The sequence below is a fragment of the Lepidochelys kempii genome, chromosome 3, assembly GCF_965140285.1.
Source record: "Lepidochelys kempii isolate rLepKem1 chromosome 3, rLepKem1.hap1, whole genome shotgun sequence".
Taxonomy (NCBI): Eukaryota; Metazoa; Chordata; order Testudines; family Cheloniidae; genus Lepidochelys; species Lepidochelys kempii.
Window position 1 is genome coordinate 209,323,797 of NC_136382.1, and position 22,114 is coordinate 209,345,910.

Here is a 22,114-nt window from a genome sequence, read left to right on the forward strand (position 1 = left end):
CTGAAAAGCCCTCCCCCTCTCATGGTCAGGGAAGTAACAGGATGCAAGAGAGCTTCACCATTCAGATCCGGGCTTTTGTCCCATCTTCTCCCTAGATCAATTGCTACATAGGTAAGGACCTTGTCTCCATATCTGTCTAAGTACACAGCACACACACACAGGGGCTGGGCAATGGAACTCAGGGACTTCAACTCTCTGAATACAAGGGAAGCAGTGAGTAGCAGATATTTAAGGATAAGGCCCAAATAGTTACAGGTAGTTAGGCGTTCTGCACTCAGCGTTGAGTCGAGGATGAGTCGGCCTGACGTTCAAACCAGCAGAGGACAATGGAACATTCTCACACTGCCCAGGAGCAAGAGGAAGCAAGTTAACAGACAAGGGTGAAGGAGGCTGGGGACTGACAGCTCAAAGCACATGCTGAGGGATGAGCGGTACAGTCAGGCGTCAGAGGGGGTGAACGTACAGAGGCGAGAACCCCTGCAGCAAGATTTTGATAAGTAAAGCCTGGTGGTGCCTGTAAATAAGCCTGACTGTTTGACCTCTCCGGTAACTGACAGAGCCTCTCACCTGTGGGTGGTAGACACTCAGCGATTTCACCTTGTGCAAAGGTAGCAAGACCCGAATGAGGAACATCTTGTGCTCTTCCTTCAGAGGCAAAGCGAACCCATTGATTATACTGAGTAGGAGAAGGGAGAGAGGCATTACGGGGTCAGGTATTACTGAGTATGTACCAGAACAATCACAGTATAAAACCAGCCCCAAGCCCTACCATACCATATTAACATCTCCAGGAAGCACCTGGCTTCAGGGCTGCAGTCACTAAGGCCCCAGCCCCAGGGGATCCTGAAAATGTGTCCTGAAAAGCACATTCCCTCCAATGAAGGCCCCATCACATGCAGGGTGGGAAACCCCACACCACAGGGTGAGCTGGTCCTTTAAGAGGGTTGGGGCTCAGCTGCCCCCATGCCACACTTAGCTCCAGGTGGAAGAGAGGAGTTCTGCAGTAATATGTCAAGGATCACATGATTAAGCCAGGCCTGCTGGGGAACCGAACCGAGATGGACTCCGGGGTGAGAAGCCCTGGCAGTTATGCTCTACAGAAGAGTAGGAGGACTGGAGTGTTGGAAGAGACCCTGGGAAGGAGATGCAGAGCGTGGTTGAGGCTATGGGGCAGAAAGCCCAGCTGTTCAGAGTTCCTGGGCTGGGATTCCACATAGGTGGGCAGGTGTGGGTCCCTCCTATGCTGCCACTTGGCGTGGGGATGCAGTGACCTCTAAACAGAAGGGATATGGAGAGACTGTGCAGAGCCCAGCAGAAGAGTGCCTGGGGATGAGACGACAGGCCCTTGGGAAGGAAGGGCTGTGCCCAGACTGGGGAGGGGCACTCTTTACTTGTGCGTGTGTTTGGACTCTGATACCCGAGAAGGAGAAGACTTTTGTAAATAAGCTGGAGAGCTAAGTCAGCTCAGCAACCCAACTGTGCTGGAAGGCTGAGAGGATCAACATGTCTGAGGGGAAACTGAGGCAGATGGGCCTGAAAGCAGATTGGTAGATCCCTGCTACACCACACAATACACTAGGCCGTGAGGTCCCACCTGGCTCAGAAGCCCTGGAGCTCCTAGATGTGGCAGAAGAAACATAGAAAGGGAGAAATGCCCTTACCTGCCCAAGATCTCCAGCAGCTCTGCAATCCCATTGTGATGCTCTGTTTCATAGATAAACCTGAGAAGAAGGGTTGGGGATGGGAGAGGAGAGGAGAGGAGTCATTGCCAAGCACAGGACACAGCTCAGTAAGGAGAATCCTCCCAGAAAGAGATGACAGAGGATTCAGGAAGAGACAGTATTGTCCGCACTCCAGGACGTGCTACACAAGAGTGGGTAAGGGATCAGCCCAGGCTCCCAGATCAGCAGAGGGCTGCTGTGGGGCATGGCAGGGGGAAGAAAGCCCTACCACTTCCCACATTAGTCAGAGGCATTCTGCACTACTGAATCCTCAATATCCCTGTAGCACAGGCAAGTACTATTCCCCTGTCCAGAGACATGACCTGACTAGCCCAGTCACTGGCGGGGCTGGGAACAGAAGGAATGCTCCGGCTTTGCTTTCCCCAGGTCCTCCAGCCCGTTCCCAGCATTGCTGGGCCTGGCAGAGCCCCTCACCTGTAAAATATGTTGTTGATCTGCCGCCTCACATACGCTCGCAGGCCCAGGAACTTCCCGTAAATTCGGTGTAAGATGGTCTTCAGGAAGTCTCGCTCTCTGGGATCTTCACTGTCGAACAAATCCAGCAGCTGTGGAAAGAGGGATTCAGTTAGTCCTGAGGCTCTCTCCCCTGGACATGGGCTGCTGATTGCACAGGGGAAAGCTTCTGCTCATCAGTGTAAGTATGTTCCAGTTTGGAGCACACCCCTCTGCACGCAGTGCACACTGCTGCCTCCGCACGGTCAGCCATGTCTATTGTCGCTAGCAGCTGCTCAGACTCCTGTAGCAGAGCAAAGGCTATGCCAGTGCAGGCTCCCGAGTCCTGAGTCCACCTCTCCTTACGCAGCCCAGCTCTAGGGCAGGGAAACCCTTGCTGCTCTCCCAGTTCATCAGGGACCTTCTCTTTGGAAGCAGCTTCTAGAGTGAGTTTCAATGGTGGCAACCCTGCAGGTTCCCCCAGCACTGAGCATCCCCAAGAGCTCCTCCAGTGAGGGCATGAAGGAAGGTGGAGCTGCCCAGGCACTGCCTAAGAACGGCCCTCCTGGGTCAGACCAAAGGTCCATCAAGCCCAGTATTCTGTCTTCCGACAGTGGCCAATGCCTGGTGCTTCAGAGGGAATGAACAGAACAGGGAATCCTCAAGAGATCTATTTCCTGTCTCCCATTCCAGCTTCTGGCAAACAGAGGCTAGGGACACCATTCCTGGCTAATATCCATTGAAGGACCTATCCTCCATGAATTTATCTAGTTCTTTTTTGAACCCTGTTAAGTCTTGGCCTTCACAACATCCTCTGGCAAAGAGTTCCACAGGTTGACTGTGCGTTGTGTGAAAAAAAATACTTCCTTTGTTTGTTTTAAACCTGCTGCCTATTAATTTCATTCGGTGACCCCTAGTTCTTGTGTTTTGAGGAGTAAACAACACTTCCTCATTTACTTTCTCCACACCAGTCATGATTTTATAGTTCTCTATCATATCCCCCCTTAGTCATTTCTTTTTCAAGCTGAAAAGTCCCAGTCTTACTAATCTCCCCTCATCTGGCACCAGTTCCATACCCCTAATCATTTTTGTTGTCCTTCTCTGAACTGAGCCTATTACCCATCCTCTCTGAGGAAGCTATGGGGGCTGCTTGGGTAGTGATATGCAGGGTGCCTGCTAAGCACCCCTTCACAGGGGTCTGAGGTGGGGGGAAGCTGGAACTACTTACTGACAATACAAACTTCTGGTCAATGTATTTCTTGGCTATATTTGGCTGAAAGTCGGGCGACTCCAGAAACCGCAGGAAGAATTCGTACACCAGCTGAGGAGAGCAAGAGGGGGCTTTTTAAAAAAAGAAAAGCTTTACTTAATTCTTCATGCTTTACACGCGTCAACAATGTTCCTTTTCCCATCTGATTAGTAAAAGGCTAAAGATTTTTAATGGTGGCTTGTTACAGCAGGCGTCACCAGCGCTAATGTGCCAGGAAATAATTAACAGTTGAGAAGAGTTTTGTTAGCATCTGACCCGAGCCGCACCCCCTTTACCAACACAACATACATCCCTAGGTACGCTGCACCAACGGGTAATTACCCCACATGGTTACAAAATTGTATCTCATTTCCACTGTATTTCTCACTTCAGCTTGCAGCCACTGGCTCATCTTCTGCCTTTGTCTGCTAGATCAAACAGCCCTCTGCTAACAGATACCATCTCTGTGCGTAGGTACTTGCAGAACCTGATCTGATCAAGTTTTCTTAACCTTCTCTCAGAGCTCTGTCCCTAGATTGATTGATTTATTTTTTTTTTTTTGCTGCTTCCACAACATCCCCCTTTCCCCAGAATGCTACTCAGTTTTCAATTCCTATCTGTGTCCATGCCTGAGGAACAGTGGCTCTGTGTGCATGTAGAAGGGAGTCCTTGAGCACCTCCCAGTTTGTGCTCACACGTCTCTGCTGAAATGTTTGCTCCCTATCAGTTTTGCACATAATTATTTTTGCCGGTTAAAGTGTGAAGTAAATGGTCTGGGTGTCCAAGTACGGCTCTTATGGGGACCTAATAGGCCCCACCCACTGTGGAGGGCCTGAGGCTCCTGGCCAGCAGGCTTTGTGCCAGAGGGAAGAAGCAGCAGCAGCACTGGTTCCTCTCATGGGAGCTCTCTCTCACCCTCCTGGGCCAGAGGCAGGGGAGCAGAGGCTTGGGGCTTCTGAGAGAGAGAGAAAAAATAAAGGGGGGAGTCCTAAGGGTCCTAACTTCAAAAACACAAGACGCCCTAAGCTCCTTAGACTAGCCATTCATTCCCAGTCCGCACCAACATCCCTGGGGCTAAGCAACACTCGCTTCTGGGAGGCTGCAGAATCCAAGGCCTCATTTCCTGTGCTGACCCCCAAAGAAAAGTAAAAGTATCCACAGAGAGAAGATATTTGAAATCTGTGCTTTGAAAACTCAGTACCTTCCTTCCCACTCCTACCTCTTGGTGTCTGTCACCTGGCCAGGCGGCCCCTTGCACTCCATTCACCCACCATGACCTGGAGATGAGGCTGGCAGACTCTCTTACCTGGAGATGTGGCCAGGCAGCTTCTAGTGTGGGTTCATCCTCCTCGGGGTCAAACTCTGCTCCTGTTGGATTGGACGAGGGGGGGAGGGTCCGGAAGAGGTTCACTGAAAACTGAAGTGAGAAGGCAGATGAGTGACCTTTCCACGCCTTCCCTTTGGCCCATGGACTGACATTCTTGCAGTGCCGAGAGCTGAGGCTCTTTATAACTGTTCCCAAACACCTCCCGCTCTGGAGGCCAAAGGGTTACAGCTGCCATGCTGACGTCAAACACCTCCAGGGGTGTCTGTGCTGCGGACAAATGCTTTACGCTGCCCTATACCCGACCTATTCCCCGATCCTTCACGCACACACCCCAGTCATTCTCTGGATGGCTAATAAGGGTTTAAAGATGTCACAGTCATGTTCCTCCCAAGCAAGTTGTTCTTCCTCTCTCCAGCTGCCCCCATTTATGCCTCTCACTACGTCCAATTTCTAGGCATGCAGACAGAAGCCTCTTCCAGTCCTGACTGCCCTGGCACCTGCTGGGGGGTGATCACAGAAAACCGGCCATAGCCCTGCTAGTCCTACCATGATGACAGCTTCAGGGTAGATGGCCTCGGTGACGACATCCCGGTTGTGCGTGATGTACTCCACCATCTCATTGAGACCAGCTCGCTTCACCTCCTTGAACTTCAAGTCACTGAGCGGGTCGGAGATGAAGTCAAAGAGAACACAGCATTGTCGCAGCTTCTGTATGAAGAGCTCTTCTCGTTCATGAGCAGGAGCATCTGGCAGGGACAGCAAAGCACGTTCCACTCCTATGCTAACAACTCTTAACTATGGTACTTACACGGCCTCCAGTACTGTGGTATTCAAGAGCGTCAATGTGTAACTGTATTTATCCTCACGGGAGGCAGGGAAATGCTGTTATCCCCTTTATACAGATGGGGAACTGAGGCAGACAGATTAAGGCTTTGTCTACCCTGGAAAGTGTTACCAGTTATACAGATCTAGTTATACACACACACACAGAGCAGACACTTGTATTCTGGTATATGAGTGGCTTCCCAAGCAATGTAATTTAAACTGAAAAGAGGCTCTCTTATATTGGAATAAGAGTGTCCACATGAGGGCTCTCATTTACTGTAGTCTGTGTAGCTTTCACCTCCTCTTAGGATATGTCTATACGGCTATCAAGGGGTGTGACTGCACCTCAAGTAGACACACTGAGCTGGCTTTAATCTAGCTAGCTGCAGGACTGCCACGAGCTAGCCCCATGACTAATTACCAGGATTCTGGCAGGCTCGGCCAGCCTACACTGAAGCACGTACTGCCACGACTTCGCTGCGCTGGTCCCTGAGATAGTTAGATTAAAGCCAGCTCAGTATGTCCACTCGAGTCACAATCACCCCCTGGGATTGCAACATAGACACGCCCTGTGATAGTCCCACGTCACAACGTGAACTGAACTCACCTCTTACCTGCATCTGTGTTCTTCTCAGAACATGCAACTAGTGGCTGTGAGCGAGGCAGCAAGCAGGAAATAAAAGGCAGGTCCCTGCTCCCCAATAAGCAGCGGGATCTGGAGAGTACAACAGCCCGCTGCAGGGTGAGGGATGAGCAAGAGGTGGTCTGGGTGGTCTCTACACTGGGGTTCCCAGTTGAGAGGGAGCTGAGAAAGCAGGTGAGCCAGGCTGGGAAGCAGCTCTGGAGGAACAACCGGATAGAATGTGGAGGCTAGAGTGGTCAGCCCTTTTGCTGCATAGGGGCCCAGGTTTGGACCCCAGGGTAGAGTTAGGACGTAGACTGTCCTACTCCTCAGCTGTACCACCTTTGAAGGGGGAATGTAGATATGCCCCACAGTCCAGGGGAGGAGCTCTGTAAACACCTAGTACCAAGGGGAAATGCTCTGAAAACTCCTGGGAGAAGCAGCACTCGCACACTGATGCTAAAGAGAGGGCTGTGGCTGGACCTGCTGGAGCCCCTGTCCCACTGGGAGAACACTCACGGGGTTCCTTTTGCTTACTCTGAAAGGGGAGGGCTCTTACTGTGGTTGCAGGGCTCAGCTACCGCCTATCACACCGACCAGTATTGTCTCATTGTTTGCTTGTACTTCCCATTTGTCGTCTCTTGTCCTGGGGCAGGGACTCTCTTTTTGTTCTGTGTTTGTACAGCACCTAGCACAGGGAGGGCCCTAGGCCCTATGGGAATACAAACAACAAGCTACCCTATCACCAGAGGGGGACTGAAGCAGCGTAAGGACATAGCTGCAGCCAGACAGCAATGGGCAAGGAACCCTGGAACCTCAGTTGTGGCTCCTCACTGGAAGCTCTCAGCCCCCAATGGCTGAGGAAGTGGCAGCTGCTTTCACTATGGTACTGTAGGCATCAAGGCTAGCATGACTATTGCTGGGCTGTCTCCAAAGTGACGACTGGACTGTGGCTGTTCTGCCTCGAGACGGGTTCCAGTGAGCCGGGCAGACCTGAGACTTAGCAGACATACACACCCACAAACCTGCCATGTCATAGAATATCAGGGTTGGAAGGGACCTCAGGAGGTCATCTAGTCCAACCCCCTGTCCTTACCTTTGAGTGCAGGGAGCTTTTGCAGTTCCCTGTTTTTGCTCAGGTTGAAGCGGGAGGAGCTGTGCCGTCGCTCCTTCTTTACAATCTGGGGTCCTCCAGAATACTTGATCTTATTCAGCTGCGTTGGTGGTGGGGTGCTGTTACTGGGGCGCTTATTTGAAGTCGGTGGTGGCGGCTGCTGCTGCTGGACCTGACAGGGGAGATCAAGAAGAGAATAGGACAATCCAGAACCCCAGATCTCAGCTCTAGTAACCTGATACACAAGCATGTGGTGGGCTACAGTTTCACAGGTTGTTTACCAAGACAAGACACTGTCAGCCTCCTCTTGAACTGAAGAATCTAGCAGCTCGAATTATGGGGAAGAAACAGGGGGGCCTACACAATAACTCAGGGCAGGGTCCAGCAACCATGCCACGTATGCATGGCAACTACAGCAAGTTTGCGTCAATTCTGCGTTGAATGTCCCTCTTGATATCTGCCGCTGGGAGCATTCAGTCGACAATTCTAATCTTGGAGTGCTTCTTTTTCCCTTAACATTTCCATGTCTAATTTTAAAGTGCAGCATGTCCTACTTTTCCAATTAATCTATTCTGAATTCATTTAGAAAATAAAGAGTTAAAGCTGCCCCACACTGAACTGCAGGCAGAGCTACAGTCAGTGATTAATTTCTGCAGTATTCACGATCTGGAGGATGCCTCTTTCTGACATTCCTTTGTACATTTCTAGCAGTAAAATCAAAACTAGCAGTGTAAATTGCAGGGGGAGGAGGAGTCAGAAACCAAATCGTGCTACCCTCTGTATTTTATCAACCCTGACTTGTCATTAATAGCTAACTTTCTTCTGTCTCCTCTCCCTGCTTGCATAAACTTTTGTAACTCATTTCCCCCACCAGCTGACGGGGTGTGGGTTATTTCAGTTCTGAAGTGTCCACATTTTTGATGTCACAAAACAAACGTCAAAAAGAGTGCAATGGGTTTCCCCTCCTGATGAATATTCTGGCCCAGATTTTCCAAGAGCCAGTGCCCAACCCCTACCATTGAAGCACCTAAGGGAAGGGACCAGATTTTCCAAAGAGCTCAGAACCCAGGAGTGCTCAATGGGACTCTGGACACTTCATTTAAGAGCTTATCTTTTAGGAAAATCTGGCCCACTGTGGTCCAGGTTCTGCCCTCATTTACATGCACCTGACCCTGGAATGCATTTTCCTCATTTTTCTATTCCTGAGCCCAATCCTGAAAACTCTTCCTCACCTGAGTATTGCCACTGACTGCAGTGAGGGGACTGGGTGGGTAAGGACTACTTGTGTCAGGATCAGGCCCTCTGTATGCCTCTGTATGCCTTTACTCCAACTCCAACCTCAGGCTCTTATGCTGATGCCCTAACTGCATAAAAGCAACCTGTCTGGTCACCCCCACAGTTGTTTGTGGGGTGCTTTCTCTCACTGTCTTGCTCCCAACACTGGGCTCGCCGCCACCCCCCACATCCCAGACTGAACCCAGTCCAGGTGAGCCAGGAGGAGGAAGGACACAGACAGGGGTTGGACCCCTGCAGGAGGACAGGACTCCACTCGAGGGGGGCCAAACAATGCCACCCCAGGGAGAAGAGGGGGCATCAGGGTGGGTGCTCTGCATGAGGACTGGGGGGAGGCCGGGGTGTCAGGGATAGAAGGAGGCAGAATGGGTGCTCTGCAGGGGAGCAGGGACAGTTGGGGGCCAGGGACAGTGCGGGCAGGGTGGGTGCCCTGCATGGAGAACGGGGGGAGGTCTGGGTGTCATGGATAGAAGGAGCAGGGTAAGGTCAGGGTGTCAGGGCTAGAAGGGGTCAGGGATAGAGGGGACAGGGTGGGTGCTCTGCATGGAGAGTGGGGGGGAGGTCAGGGATATAAGGGGTTGGGTGCTCTGCATGGGGAGCAAGAGGAGGTCAGGGCTACAAGGGGGCAGGGTGGGTGCCCTGCATGGGGAGCGGCGGGAGGTCGAGGTGTCAGGGCTAGAATGGGGCAGGGTGAGGTCAGGGTGTCAGGGATAGAAGGGGGGCAGGGTGGGTGCCCTGCATGAGGAACGGGGGGAGGTTGGGGTGTCAGGGATAGAAGGGGGGCAGGGTGGGTGCCCTGCATGGGGAGTGGGGAGGAGCAGCTGGGTCCAGGCTGGGAAGAGGGGTCCTGGCCATTCGTGCCTCTCTCCCCAGAGGCTGCTGCTCTCAGTCTCTGCCTGATCCCCGCAGTTCCTACTTTCTCCCTGGCCCAATCGCAGGCACTGCAGTGGCCACTCCAGCTCCTCTGTGTCCCACTCCCACCCTCACAGCAGCCACTCAGCCCTGCCCAGCCTGAGTCACCAGCCTGGCCCTGGCAGCGCCCGCTCCGGGGGAGAGGCACAGTGTGTGACATGTGTGGTAAATGGAACACTTGTAAGAGGGCAGCCAAAACACCTCCCCGCCACCGGTGCCTTTGAATCAGGCACAAGTGAGGTAGCCCCTAAACATCGCAAGGCCAGCCCAGCCCCCTGTAATTCGAGCACTGAGATTTCTCTGTTGTCCCTGCTCTTGAGCACATCCTACAAATCCCTGCATCCCTCCCGGCCAGTGTGTTGTATTTACAGCACCCATGCAAAATAAAACTCACTCGCTGGGTGTGTCCAGACATACCACGGGATAGCAGCCTCTGCTGCAGAGCTCACAGCCTAGGTTTATGTCTCTTGTATCTTGTCAGAGAGGGGGCACGAGAACTTTCTGTGCCACCAGTAGCAATCACCCAGCTATTGCCAGAGTCCTGTGTGCATGACAGCACAAGGAACCCCTTAGAACCATGAGATGGTAGCTGGGGAGACAGTGTGAAGGGACTTGGAGAAGGAGCCCAAAAGGTGGTACAGAGCGGCCTGGATACCAAGGCGAATGCTCCAGAGACAGAATGGGATGGAGACCGGGTCAATCTAAAACCTGCTTTGTTCTGCTCCTTTGTTGTGAGAGCAAAGGAACTGCCCCCGAGCCAGCAGCCATTCCTCCATGCTGTACAGTCATTGCCTACTTGGCCTCACTCTGCCCAACCCAGACACTGCTCTCTTCCGCAGCTTTGCTCTTTGTGCCCTCTTCCATGGCCGGCCTTGCAGCTGAGAGCCTCATTCTGTGCAAGCCACCTGTACACCCCTCTCCATCTTCTGCCCCCTACTCCACTAGGGCCTGCTGGAAGCACCTAGGGACATAAGTGCTGGAACTAGGGGTGCAGAAGATGGTGCAGCACCCCCTGGTTTGAAGTAGTTTCCATCATATCTAGGGTTTACAGTTTGGTTCAATGGCTCTCAGCCCCCCCACTATACACATTGTTCCAGCCCCCCCGCCTAGGGAGACCCCGGCCATCTACAGTATCTACCGAGCACAACATCACATGCAATAGCACCAGAGGATGTGCCAGGATGAGGAGCTGCTCCACCGCACCAAACCTCCATCACACCACTTCTGCCTCTCCTGTGAGTCCTTGTCCCCTGAGGCCCCAGTAAGCTACCCCATCCCTGATGCTCAGAGGTGCTGCCCAGCACGTGGACTCAAGGGGCAGAGGGTGTGAGGCAGGCCAGGCTGGATGTGGGGTACCCCATCATTAACCTCTTTCCACAGTGAAGTTTAAGTCTCCGTGCGTGGGAGCAAGGGATGGAAAACACAGGATTCCTGAAGTTGACACAGAACAGGACACCAGGCTTTAGAACTCCACCAGGGACACAACCCTGGGACTAACCAGCCCTCAAAGGCAATGGAGACTGGTCTGCCTGGGACAGCTATGCAATGAGCACAGAGAACGCAGGCCTAATGTTAACTTGCCACTGGACTCTCATATATTGGGGGCTGTCTGGCAATGCACAGAGCACGGCTGTCCAAGCAGCTCTCACGCACCACAGAGCAGATGTGTATGGCGCTGCCCATGCAGAGAAAGGCTCAGCTCAGAAACGGTGTGGCAACTCTTTTTCAGACTTGTTTCTTTGGTGGATTAATGTCAAAAGACCTTTCAAGAATGAGGTTTAGAGGGGTGCACTTGGCACAGGGAGGGATAGCCTGAAGAAAGAGAAAAGAGAAGAGCGAGGATATACCATTTCCACAGCTCAGCCATGAGAAGGGAGGATACAAAGGGGGCAGGTATGCAAGAAGTTTGTGGGGAGCAGTGAAGCAGGATGAAATGACAGCAGAGATGCAGGACAAGGTAGAGTTGTGCAGAACAGGGACCATGAGTTTTAGTGGAAGGAGAAAGGAAACTAATGGAGGGAGCTGGGGGACTGACATGATCAGAGCAGTGGGATGTCAGCAATGTAGGTGGAAAGCAGGCACCCACGAGGAAGCAATGGCAGTAACTGGAGTGGGAGATGACCAGAGCACAAAGGCTCTTAAAACCCATCCTTTCCAGCCTGGTTATAGGAGATTCCTGAGTGAGGGCTGGCAACCTAGCTACAGGGAGAGGAGAGGTGGGTGACAGAGGAAGTGCTGGAGAAAGGACAAGGGGAACGAAGAAGAGCTAACAGCAGGACATCCAGGGAAAGATTTTAGAGGCACTTGGGTGCAAGGCTGAACAAGGAAGATCTGAGAGTCATCGGGGCAAAGGCGGTAACTGACCTCCCTCCCCCATAGCAGATGAAATCCTAGGAATAAGATGTAGATGGAAGAGAAACATGGTGGAGAAGTAGCCAAAAGGAGATCCTGAAAGAATAACTGCAGAGACAGGAATCACCTGCATCCTCCAGAAGCTTGGAGCAAAGGGGAGGAGGGAGATGAGATGCAGGTAGAGGTAAAAGGAAGGTTTGGAGACCAGGGCACACCTGACTGCTCAAGAAAACAAATCCTATGAGAGAGAGAGAGAGAGAGAGAGGAATGGGTGTCGGAGATAGTGGGAGTAGCAGAAGGGAAGGGTGCAGGGGACATGCCAGAGGATTAAAGGTTAGAGAGGCCCTTGAAGACTGAGCCTGAGGGAGGGAGGGACAGATGCCAGGTGGGCACACAGCACAAGCTGGCTAGACTTCCTGACAATGTCAGTGTGTTGCAGGGCAGAGGTAAGCCAGCAGCAGAGAAGAGATGATCCACACAAGGCACAGGAGGTGTTCAGCAAGGAGAGGCTGAGCCGTTTAGCAAGGAAGAGGGCGAAGAACAGAGGTCTCGCCAAAGAGGCCTTCCCAGGCACTCAGTGGTGCAGGGGAGTCGTAGCGGACACATGGGGTGAGTGGGCAGGGGAAAGAATTACTAAACAGGATGCTCATGTAGGCCAGTGGCGGCTCACAAGACACCAGCACTTCCCCTTCACTCCTACCTGATAAATTACATTTCAAGTCAGTGAAAATGTTACTTTCCTAACAGATTTCCACATAGGCCATTGCTGTAGCTGTCTCAGTGGCTGCTTGTTTGCTTGTGGGAGGTGAGCTGGCCCATGTAATGATGAAGGCTGGAGATAAGACACTTGCAACAGGTGCTATGAAGCTACTGGGGATGCTATTCCAGTACTAGGGTATTCCTGAATATTGATCTCTCATTTGATGCCTTAGGCCACTGACTCCATTTGGCAGGATTTCCACTGGACACTTTCTAGAGTCTCAAAGTTCTGTTCCTCCCCTGACTATTCAGCCTTTGGAATATCCTTAGCAACTGACAGGTTTGTTCAAACACCGCTAAGGAACTTAAAAAGAAGGGAGCTCTCCGAGCTAGTTTATGCCCTTCGCACAGGGCAAAAGAAAAGGCAGAGAGTCCACAGGACGGGCCAGCCTGAGGGAGAGACGTTACAGCCAGAAACAAGGAGGAACTCAGATGGCCTTAAACCTGGAAACACCCTGCGGGAAGCATGGCAGGAAACAATACTTTCAAAAGACATCTGAAACTGATGAGATCTCCCTTCTCCTGGTCCCCCCTTCTCACCTGGAGAGGTGACAGGGAACTCTACCAGCTCAGAGACCACGCTGCATACTAACAGGGTCTGGCTGCAGGCACTTCACTGGGAGTCTGGGAAGGGCCTTGGTACTTTACTACTCCTGTTTTTGAAGAGCCTTGAATAGCTGCTGTAGACGGACGGAAGCACTGTGTAAAGTTTTAACAGCTGGAGAGTCAAAAGAATAGCGAAGATTTGCTGGCTAGAGAAAAGCCCAACAGAGAAATCCTGATAACACAGAACTCCTCTCTGCACAGGGAGGGGCTCTGTACACTCCCAGCTCAGGCTAGGGATGGGGGGTTTATAATTATTCCTTCACACTGCTGTGCTCCGAAAGATTTTAGTGGAAACTGGTACCAGGCGGACTTCTTACTCTCATCATGCACTACCCGTGGTAGGTTTGTTGTCCCACAGGTTTGCTGGCAGAGCCAGCCCATTGGGGTCCCCCACCCACTCCTGACTGGGCGAGGGGAGAAATGCAAACTCAGAAGACGATTTTGCATTTTCTTCTAAAGAGTTTCTAGCCTTGAAAATGCAGCAGACATAAATGGATCACTGAAGCTGAAAGCTTGTCACTTAATGCACAGAGATGTCCACCTTAAAAGCCCTTCTCTCCAGATTAACACTGCTCAGCGGCTGGCTGGTCTCTGAGAAGAATGAGGCTGGGCACTCATCTCCTATCCGGATAAGACAGACTTAGACGCCTTCACACTATGCCAAGGCAAGGCAGCTCAGGGAGGCTGCTACACTATTCCCCTCTGAAAGAGGCTGCTTTAAAAACTAATGTCAACATTTGATGCACAAGGAGTGTGGAAGCTACCTCCTCCTGGAGCAGCCCCCTTGCTCAGGCCCAGAGGACATGCCAGCCACTACCAAAGCTAAGTTCTGGTTCTCCACTCTCACAGACTCTTCCTCCCCATAGCCAGACACTCTCCTCCTCCTCCCTGGGGACTTCGCTGTGTCCTCAGATAAGCCCCAGGCCCTTGACCTACTCTTCATCCTGGACTCCCAGAGCCTGTGTGTCATTCTTCCACACATACCCTTGAGCTCACAGGTTCTCCTCTCTGTGCTCTCACATATTCCAGCCACTCCTATTTGTGGCTGAATGCTCTCTCCGCTGCCTCACAGTCCTGCCTCACTGCTGTCTCAAGCTCCTAAGCTCACCAGGCTTTTCAGCCCAGATTTGCTGTCAGCCCCTTCTTTGCTGACTCTTCTTCTCCAGCCCCTGGAGCCGATACATGTAAGTGTCTCTTCTACCGCCTCTAGCCAACTGCCTCTATTAAAATACACCTCCCCACACCTGAAGCAACCCTAGTTCAATCACCTGCAGACATCCCAGTATACTGAAGTGACAAGTCCCAAGAAATGCTGCCCATGAGACAGCAACTCAAAGAACAACAGGCATGTCCCTATCCCCCATGAGTTGGGAGTCTCATCCCTGCCTCTCCTGATCCACTTTCCAGACTGCAGAGCAACTTCTCCACCCTTCCTCCCTCCCCATGTGCTGGCAAGCCTCACTCCCTCTTCCAGGCCATTAACTCTCTTCCACCCACCCACTTCACCTGCCCCTCCCAGTCTCTCTCTGGCTAGAGATGAGTAACTCTCCTCCTCCTCATTCCCCCAGCTAATACTGAAATGATTTGCAGCAGCATCTCCTCCTCCAAGATCTACACTGACACTTCTTCCATTATCATCCAGTTTCTTAAGGAAACCACTTCCCCAGAGGTCCCTTTCTCCCCCATCTCCACAGATTTACTCCTGAGATTCCTAGCACTGGTAACTTCTCTTCTGGAGCAAAGTAGGTACCTTAAAAGCCCCGTGCCTAGCTACGAGATGCTGCTGCCACTTGACCGTTGATACTTTCACCTTAGCTCAGGGACCTCTTGACCAGGTAGAAATGAGTGTACATCTTATAGGCATTAATCCTGCATCCTCCGCTTTCCCCCATCACTGGCATTGCTGAATGTTTTGAAGGGCTGGCGGGTCTCTGCACTCGCGCATGGATTTAAAGGTTTCCTTTCTCCAGTACAGATCCATGATTGGCTTGCATGGTATTTTTATTTGCTCGTCCACAATAGCGGAATTCACCACTAGCTTACAGCACAGGCATCAAAGTGCTGAAACTAAGGGCTTACTGCAGGTTCCCAAGCCTGCTGCCCAGCCCCTCACCTGCTTCACACTCACTCTGATTTATCGCCTCACCCGCCTGTAGACCTGCTAAAATTCACAGAAAGAAGTCCCAATCTGCTGCACCTGTAAAGTCTGCCAGAGCAGGGCTTCTCTATGGAGAGCCTTAGCCCATTGGAAAAGTGCTTTGTTCTGGAAGCAGAATTTGAAACTCTGTTTGAGAGGCAAGTTTGGCTGCAAGTCGCCTGCTTCTTCCTGTGATGTGGTGGGAGGGAACAGGGAGATGTGCTGGAGCAGGGTTGCCCTCTTGCTCTATACAGTACTCATTTAAATATCTATTGATAACTTCAAAACAGGAAAACTCTCTCCCCCCCCACCAAAAAACCCCCCAGAGGAAACAAAACTTCTCTTAAGAAATGCACCTGAGCAACCTCACCTCTCTCAAAGCAATCAGTGACAAACTATGAAATCCCCAGTTAGGGCAACATTCGAATCCAGTCCAACTTCAGCCTACACGCCTTACCCCTCAAACACATTCATGGATGCATCACTAACCCAAACTCTCTTTTGCCTTCCACAAAAAGGATCACACACAATGCACGTCTCTTGTTCCATTCACCAACTAATCCATCCTCCAAATATTCAGGTAGTAACAACATGTGATGGATTGCTGACTTACAAGTATGTCTGCTGATAGTTCTGTATGAATGTTTCTGAGCATTACGATTAGTCACTTTGTCTCCTGGAAGAATTTAATCCAAATTAAGAAAAAAAATGGTTACGTGGCAAGAATGGATGTACTCATCCATTCCATAACAGAGCGGTCCACCACTAAGGGGGAGAGAGCACAAGAGGAAGAACAGCCTTGAACAGAGCCTTACAGGTAACCCTAATGGGAAAGAAGGAGAAGAAACACACAGTAGAGAGCACATTGTAGAGCTGGCTTCTCCCTCCTCCTGGCTGTATCACCAAAAGAGAGCTGACGTTCTACCTCAACAAGGAGCGGGGTGGTTGTTTGGGGTTTGTTTTGTTGTTTTTTTAAAACCATTCTAGGTTTCTTCTACATCCGTAGCAACCAACATTATTTGCCATTTTGGGTCACTGAAGGAAGCTTGCGAGCGATGCTATTTATGCTCTCATACTTCATCACTTGGTCCTAGGAATGCAGGACTGCAGCTTCTCACCAACCTGACTGGGGAACTGCTCAATATTAATTTGGTTGCTTCCGATTGTTGATGGCCACCTTTGTGTTTGAAGACATGAGACTTGTGTTCTTCTGTACAGCACTGTGGGATCCAAGGATCAAGACTGCTGTACAAGAGGCAATGATTAACTCATGTGACTGGTGTTGGTGTCCCCTTGCTTCCTTCTAGCCAGGAGGAACTAAGGTGGGAAATTATTTTTAAAACTGAACACACCAAAAAAGGGGGAAAATCCAGCATGGGAAAGGAGTGGGGACCAACAGGCTGAGACTAAAATGGAGTGGAGTCCACGGATCACTAAATGGGAGTCCCCAAGGCTCCCAGCTTCAGACTACTCCAGCTTCAGACTCTGTTTCAATTACACCTTCGTTTAGGCATAATAAGTGGTAACACGGGGTCTTCAGAAAGAACAACTACTATCAGTACAGATGTTGCTTGAGCCGTTTATAAATTTAATGTGTTTATCTTTGGGGGTGGGGAAGCTTATAAATTAATACTCTGTTTTGATGACATACTGCCCCACTGAATTGCTGACTTTTTACCCTTCCTCCTCTCTCTAACTTTAAACAAGTTAACAACCTCTAATTCCCAGGCTAGAGCTATAGTACAACACATTTCAATTTTCTCAAGAACAGCACATAGCAAAGACTTAAGCACACACTCTCCTAATCAGACTGTATTAGATTGAGATGGAAGTGGGGAGAGTCTTGCCTGAAAAAGTAAATTAATGGAAAAAATAAGCATGCCTCCTTAGACGGCAAGTAAAATGCTTCCTGGAGGCTGAATCTCTATCTCCAGAGCCCAAGACAACCACACTGTTTGAACACCGAATGAGATCAGTCTTACCAAAACATTCATATCTGCCTGAGTTCCTGCTCATTCCAGAAACACTGTGTGTTAATATGCTACATTATTTGTTATAGCAAGTTACTCTGTATTGACACTACTCCAGATGTGTCTTTCTTAGCAGCACCAGCACCCAGGGCAAAGGACGCTCTGAGTAGCACTTTTAATATAGAATGTGTGTTTGCATATGTTAGATCTTCCCCTGCTGCCAGTAAAGGTGTTACAATAGTGAGAAACTCAAACTTCCTCTAGTACCTTCTCCATATCTCTCAAATCCACCACTCTTCTCCCCATGCTTAATTGAACTCCAATGTCAATTTATCCCAGCTCTTGCCTCTCTCCCCCAGGCAAACTGCAAGCTCTCTTCCACCACTCAGTTCACCTCTTAATAACATTTTGGACCATGCCAAGGAAACTTCTGTTCCATTCAGGCTTCCTTCTTTCTGCTAGCTATGTCTTCTCCTCTCCACTGTCCTTGCTCTCAATGCAGGCTTCACTAGTGTAATCTAGCCCATCTGCATAGGTGGCTCTGGCATATCTAACTGCGCTCCCCCTCAAGTCTCTATTTCTACAGAGCGCCACAGGGTTCAGTTCTCACCCTCTGTCTTTTCCAACTACCTTCCCACCTCAATCAGCCTCTCTTTACCTTTGACATTCACTACCACGTTTAAGCGCATTAAGTTCCTTATTCAGAAAAGCTGTTGAAGAGACAATTTGAAAGAAAGATGCCATACAAGAGAGAGTTGTATAGGTGTGATGCTTTGCAAGATGAATGCCTTACCTCCTCTGAATTCTCTGCCCCGCCATCCTTCCCACCACCACTGCTGCTGCTGGGCTTTGTGGTGCTTTTAGCAGACTTTGGAGGCTCCTGGGACAATGAGAAGAGAGCATATTCAGTTGCACTGGGCTTGGAAAAGATTTAATTCTGTTCAGTTAGACACAAGTTTCTGTGGGCTTGGCTACACTGCCCCACTGTTCAGACCACAGGGGTGCAAAGAGCAGTGTCTTGTGCACCAAAGTGCTGCCCTATAAATCCCCTGCATGGACTTTGCGGGGGCAAACTAAAAGGTTCCTAGTTCACTTTAACATAGTCCTCTTCAAACAGGGCTACGTTAAGGCGAACTAGGAACCTCTTAATTTGCACCTGCTACATCCACACAGAAGAGCTATAGCGCAGTACTTCAGTGCACAAGGCACTGCTATTCACACTCCCACAGTCTGAACGGCAGGGCAGTGTAGATATTGCCTATATCTGCTTCACTCTTTCACAGACTGCCACGGAGACACCACCCCAGCAATGATCCATGTTCTTAAAATGGGGGCTCCCAGAGATACTTCCTCCCCTTCACATTGGAGAACTCTGCACCCAACTAAGGCTGGGGCATCCCAACTGTCCAACCATTACATACATCATATCCTCTTCCCAGCCAATTTGACTCGGTAACCCACCCCCTGCAGTGTGGAAAGCTGGCAGTTAACGTCCCAAACAGAATCAGGCTACAAGAATGCTATCACACTCCCAAAGATTCCCTCAGAAGACCTGGGGCCTGTCCGTGGCCCACCACAGATGGATGATGGGGAATGCAATGCCAGGACAGGACAGCAGCTGGGGAATTAGTTTAGATGGTTACAGAACAAACGTTCCTGATACAACATGTGGCTAAAACACCAGCCCTACGAGAGGGCATCTAACAGCAAAAAAGGTACAAAGAATTAGTCAACACGGGACTCACAAAAGGGTTGCAATTAAGCCATGAGCGCACCAGGTACAATGGGAAGGAAAGGGACTAAAGAGTGCTTGTGGGGGAAGAAACAGAGCACTGGGGAGAAGAGGGTGGGGGACAGGAAAAGAGGTGGGAGAGCTGGGGTTGGAGAGAAGTGGGAGAAAGAGGAAGTAGGGGGGAGAGAGAAGCCAGAGCCAGATAAACAACAGACGTGCAGCAGCCAGGAATGTGAGCGAGGCTAGTGCACCCAGAGGACGGGCTTAGAGTGCAGCACTCTAGCCTGCTGCCTGCAGACACCAGTGCAACATGCATGGACAGTGTTTTCACTGTGTGTGACCAATCTGTGCTGTGGTCCATGGCAATGTATGTATCAGATGCATCGTGTATGCACAGGCCATGGCAGCATGTTCCAGGTGGGTTTCCACACCATGACCTGTGAGTGAGCACGGTGTGGGTGATATGACCCTGGGTTATGGCAACATGTTCACCGAACATGTCCTGCCCACACACTGCTTGCTATGGCACTGCATGCAATGCTGCAGCCCGACAAGTGCCTGAGCCTTGTCACCACTAGCATCGAGGCCACGTGTGTGTTTGCACGATGCAGGAATTGCACCATGCCGCTGGAGCTGTTGCCTCTTTTTGCACCAAATGTGCCTGGACTGTGTCAGAGTTCACAGGCAGGTGCTGATTTATACCTGCACTGCAGGCCTGGGGCCCCTCATGTCTGCGCCATAGTGCTATGCTATTGCCCACGTACTCCTGCCTGGGGCACCGCTGCCCCCCCCCCCGCACCATGGCACCTTGTTACTGACCCCCTGTCGGGGCAGCACTGCGGGACCCACTGCCCCCCACCCTCTCTTCTCCCTGGACTACAGCCTCCATACTTCTTTACCCACAGACCCCTCTGCCCCGGCACTCTCCACCCTCCTACCCCATAGCTCACTCCAGGCTCCAGCCCCACAGACCCCTCTGCCCCTGGGACCTCTGTCCCACAGCCCCATAGGCCCCTCTGCCCCCGCATTCTCCACTCCTCGGCCCCATAGCCCCCTCCAGCCCCACAGCCCGTGCCCCTCCACCCCCTCTGCCTACCTGCTCCATAGGCCCCTCTGCTCCCACATTCTCCACCCTTCTACTCCATAGCCCCCCATAGCCCATGCCCCATAACCCCCGTGCCCCTTCACCCCATAGTCCCCTCCAGCCACACAACTCATACCCCATAACCCCCGTGCCCCTCCGCCCTGGCACCTCCACCTACCCGCCCCACAGGCTCCTCTGCCCCCACACTCTCCACCCCTCTGCCCAATAGCCCCCCACAGCCCATGCGCCCCTCCGCCCCCAGCCCCATAGCCCCCGTGCCCCTCTGCCCCCACAGCCCGTGCCCCTCCGCCCCCGTGCCCCTCCAGCCCCACAGCCCGTGCCCCATAGCCCCCGTGCCCCTCCAGCCCCACAGCCCGTGCCCCATAGCCCCCGTGCCCCTCCAGCCCCACAGCCCGTGCCCCATAGCCCGTGCCCCTCCGCCCCCGTGCCCCTCCAGCCCCACAGCCCGTGCCCCTCCGCCCCCGTGCCCCTCCAGCCCCACAGCCCGTGCCCCTCCGCCCCCGTGCCCCTCCAGCCCCACAGCCCGTGCCCCTCCGCCCCCGTGCCCCTCCAGCCCCACAGCCCGTGCCCCTCCGCCCCCGTGCCCCTCCAGCCCCACAGCCCGTGCCCCTCCGCCCCCGTGCCCCTCCAGCCCCACAGCCCGTGCCCCTCCGCCCCCGTGCCCCTCCAGCCCCACAGCCCGTGCCCCATAGCCCCCGTGCCCCTCCAGCCCCACAGCCCGTGCCCCATAGCCCCCGTGCCCCTCCAGCCCGTGCCCCATAGCCCCCGTGCCCCTCCAGCACCACAGCCCGTGCCCCATAGCCCCCGTGCCCCTCCAGCCCCACAGCCCGTGCCCCATAGCCCCCGTGCCCCTCCAGCCCGTGCCCCATAGCCCCCGTGCCCCTCCAGCCCCACAGCCCGTGCCCCTCCGCCCCCGTGCCCCTCCAGCCCCACAGCCCGTGCCCCATAGCCCCCGTGCCCCTCCAGCCCCACAGCCCGTGCCCCTCCGCCCCCGGAGGCTGCAGCCCAGGCCCCGGCGCACGGCCGGCCCCTTTCCCTGTCCTGGCGGGAGGCCGGGCCGGGGGCAGGCCGCGGGGGGCCTGGAGGGAGGGAGTCGCGCTGCCCGCCGGCCCCACCTTCTCCTTCTTCAGCTTGTAGGGCATCCCGGCTCCGCTCGGCCCGCTCGCCGCCGCCGCCTCAGCCGGGCCCAGCCGCCTCCCCGGCCCAAACCTGCCTAGCAACAGCCTCGCCGGCTGCACGTCACTGGCCGGCGCCGCCGGCACGGAATTTCCTCATTGGTCCTCTGCCGCGCTGCCTACGCCAGCAGCCGCCGCGGCCGATTGGCTGGAGCGCGACCCCGCCCCCCGCGGGCCCATCCTGGCCCCCCCTCCCTGGCGCTGGAAGGGCGGGGCCGGGGCACGGAGAGGGGCCCAGAACAGCCCGCCACACCTCCCGGGCAGGGCCACGTGGCGCCATGGGAGGAGGCGCCCAGCCGCGCCGCCTAGCGGGCGGGAGGGGAACAGATCTGTGGCTGGGCCCGCAGGGAAGGGGACAGGCTCTCCCAGGCGAGCAGGCCTGGCTCTACCCAGGTGGCAGGGACAGACCTCCAGGAGGCAGGGGGGCGCTGGCAGGGCACAGCACGGCCCCCTTTGCAGCCCCAGCCTATTCTGCCCGCCACATGGCTGCTGACCCTTGGCAGGGCTGAGTGACCACGCTACCTACGCGAGGAAGACGTGTGGCACCTTAGAGACTAACCCATTTACTTGACCATAAGCTGTCGTGAGCTGTAGCTGTAGGTCATGACAGCTTATGCTCAAATAAATGGGTTAATCTCTAAGGTGCCACACGTCCTCCTGTTCTTTTTGCGGATACAGACTAAGACGGCTGCTACTCTGAAAGCTACCTACCAGCTAGGTGCTCCCCCTCCCCACGGGTCTGTGGTTGGGTCCATGGGGGAA

General features: G+C 53.0%; 1 protein-coding gene across 2 annotated transcripts in view; it reads right to left on the reverse strand.

Moving 5' to 3' along the window:
• The window catches only part of PPP2R5D (protein phosphatase 2 regulatory subunit B'delta), a 46,439-nt gene extending 25,036 nt beyond the window's left edge, over positions 1 to 21,403 (reverse strand). For both annotated transcript variants that reach the window (XR_012158346.2, XM_073339878.2), the window contains exons 1-9: positions 21,293 to 21,403; positions 18,134 to 18,220; positions 7,294 to 7,483; positions 5,297 to 5,496; positions 4,730 to 4,840; positions 3,403 to 3,495; positions 2,157 to 2,287; positions 1,662 to 1,721; positions 568 to 676 (exon numbers count right to left, since the gene is read on the reverse strand). Coding sequence is in view for 1 of the 2 variants with exons in the window: in XM_073339878.2 (XP_073195979.1) it covers positions 568 to 676; positions 1,662 to 1,721; positions 2,157 to 2,287; positions 3,403 to 3,495; positions 4,730 to 4,840; positions 5,297 to 5,496; positions 7,294 to 7,483; positions 18,134 to 18,220; positions 21,293 to 21,319 (1,008 nt within the window). In the remaining variant the exon portion in view is untranslated. The remainder of the gene's footprint in view (positions 1 to 567; positions 677 to 1,661; positions 1,722 to 2,156; positions 2,288 to 3,402; positions 3,496 to 4,729; positions 4,841 to 5,296; positions 5,497 to 7,293; positions 7,484 to 18,133; positions 18,221 to 21,292) is intronic.
• Positions 21,404 to 22,114: the final 711 nt, after the last annotated feature.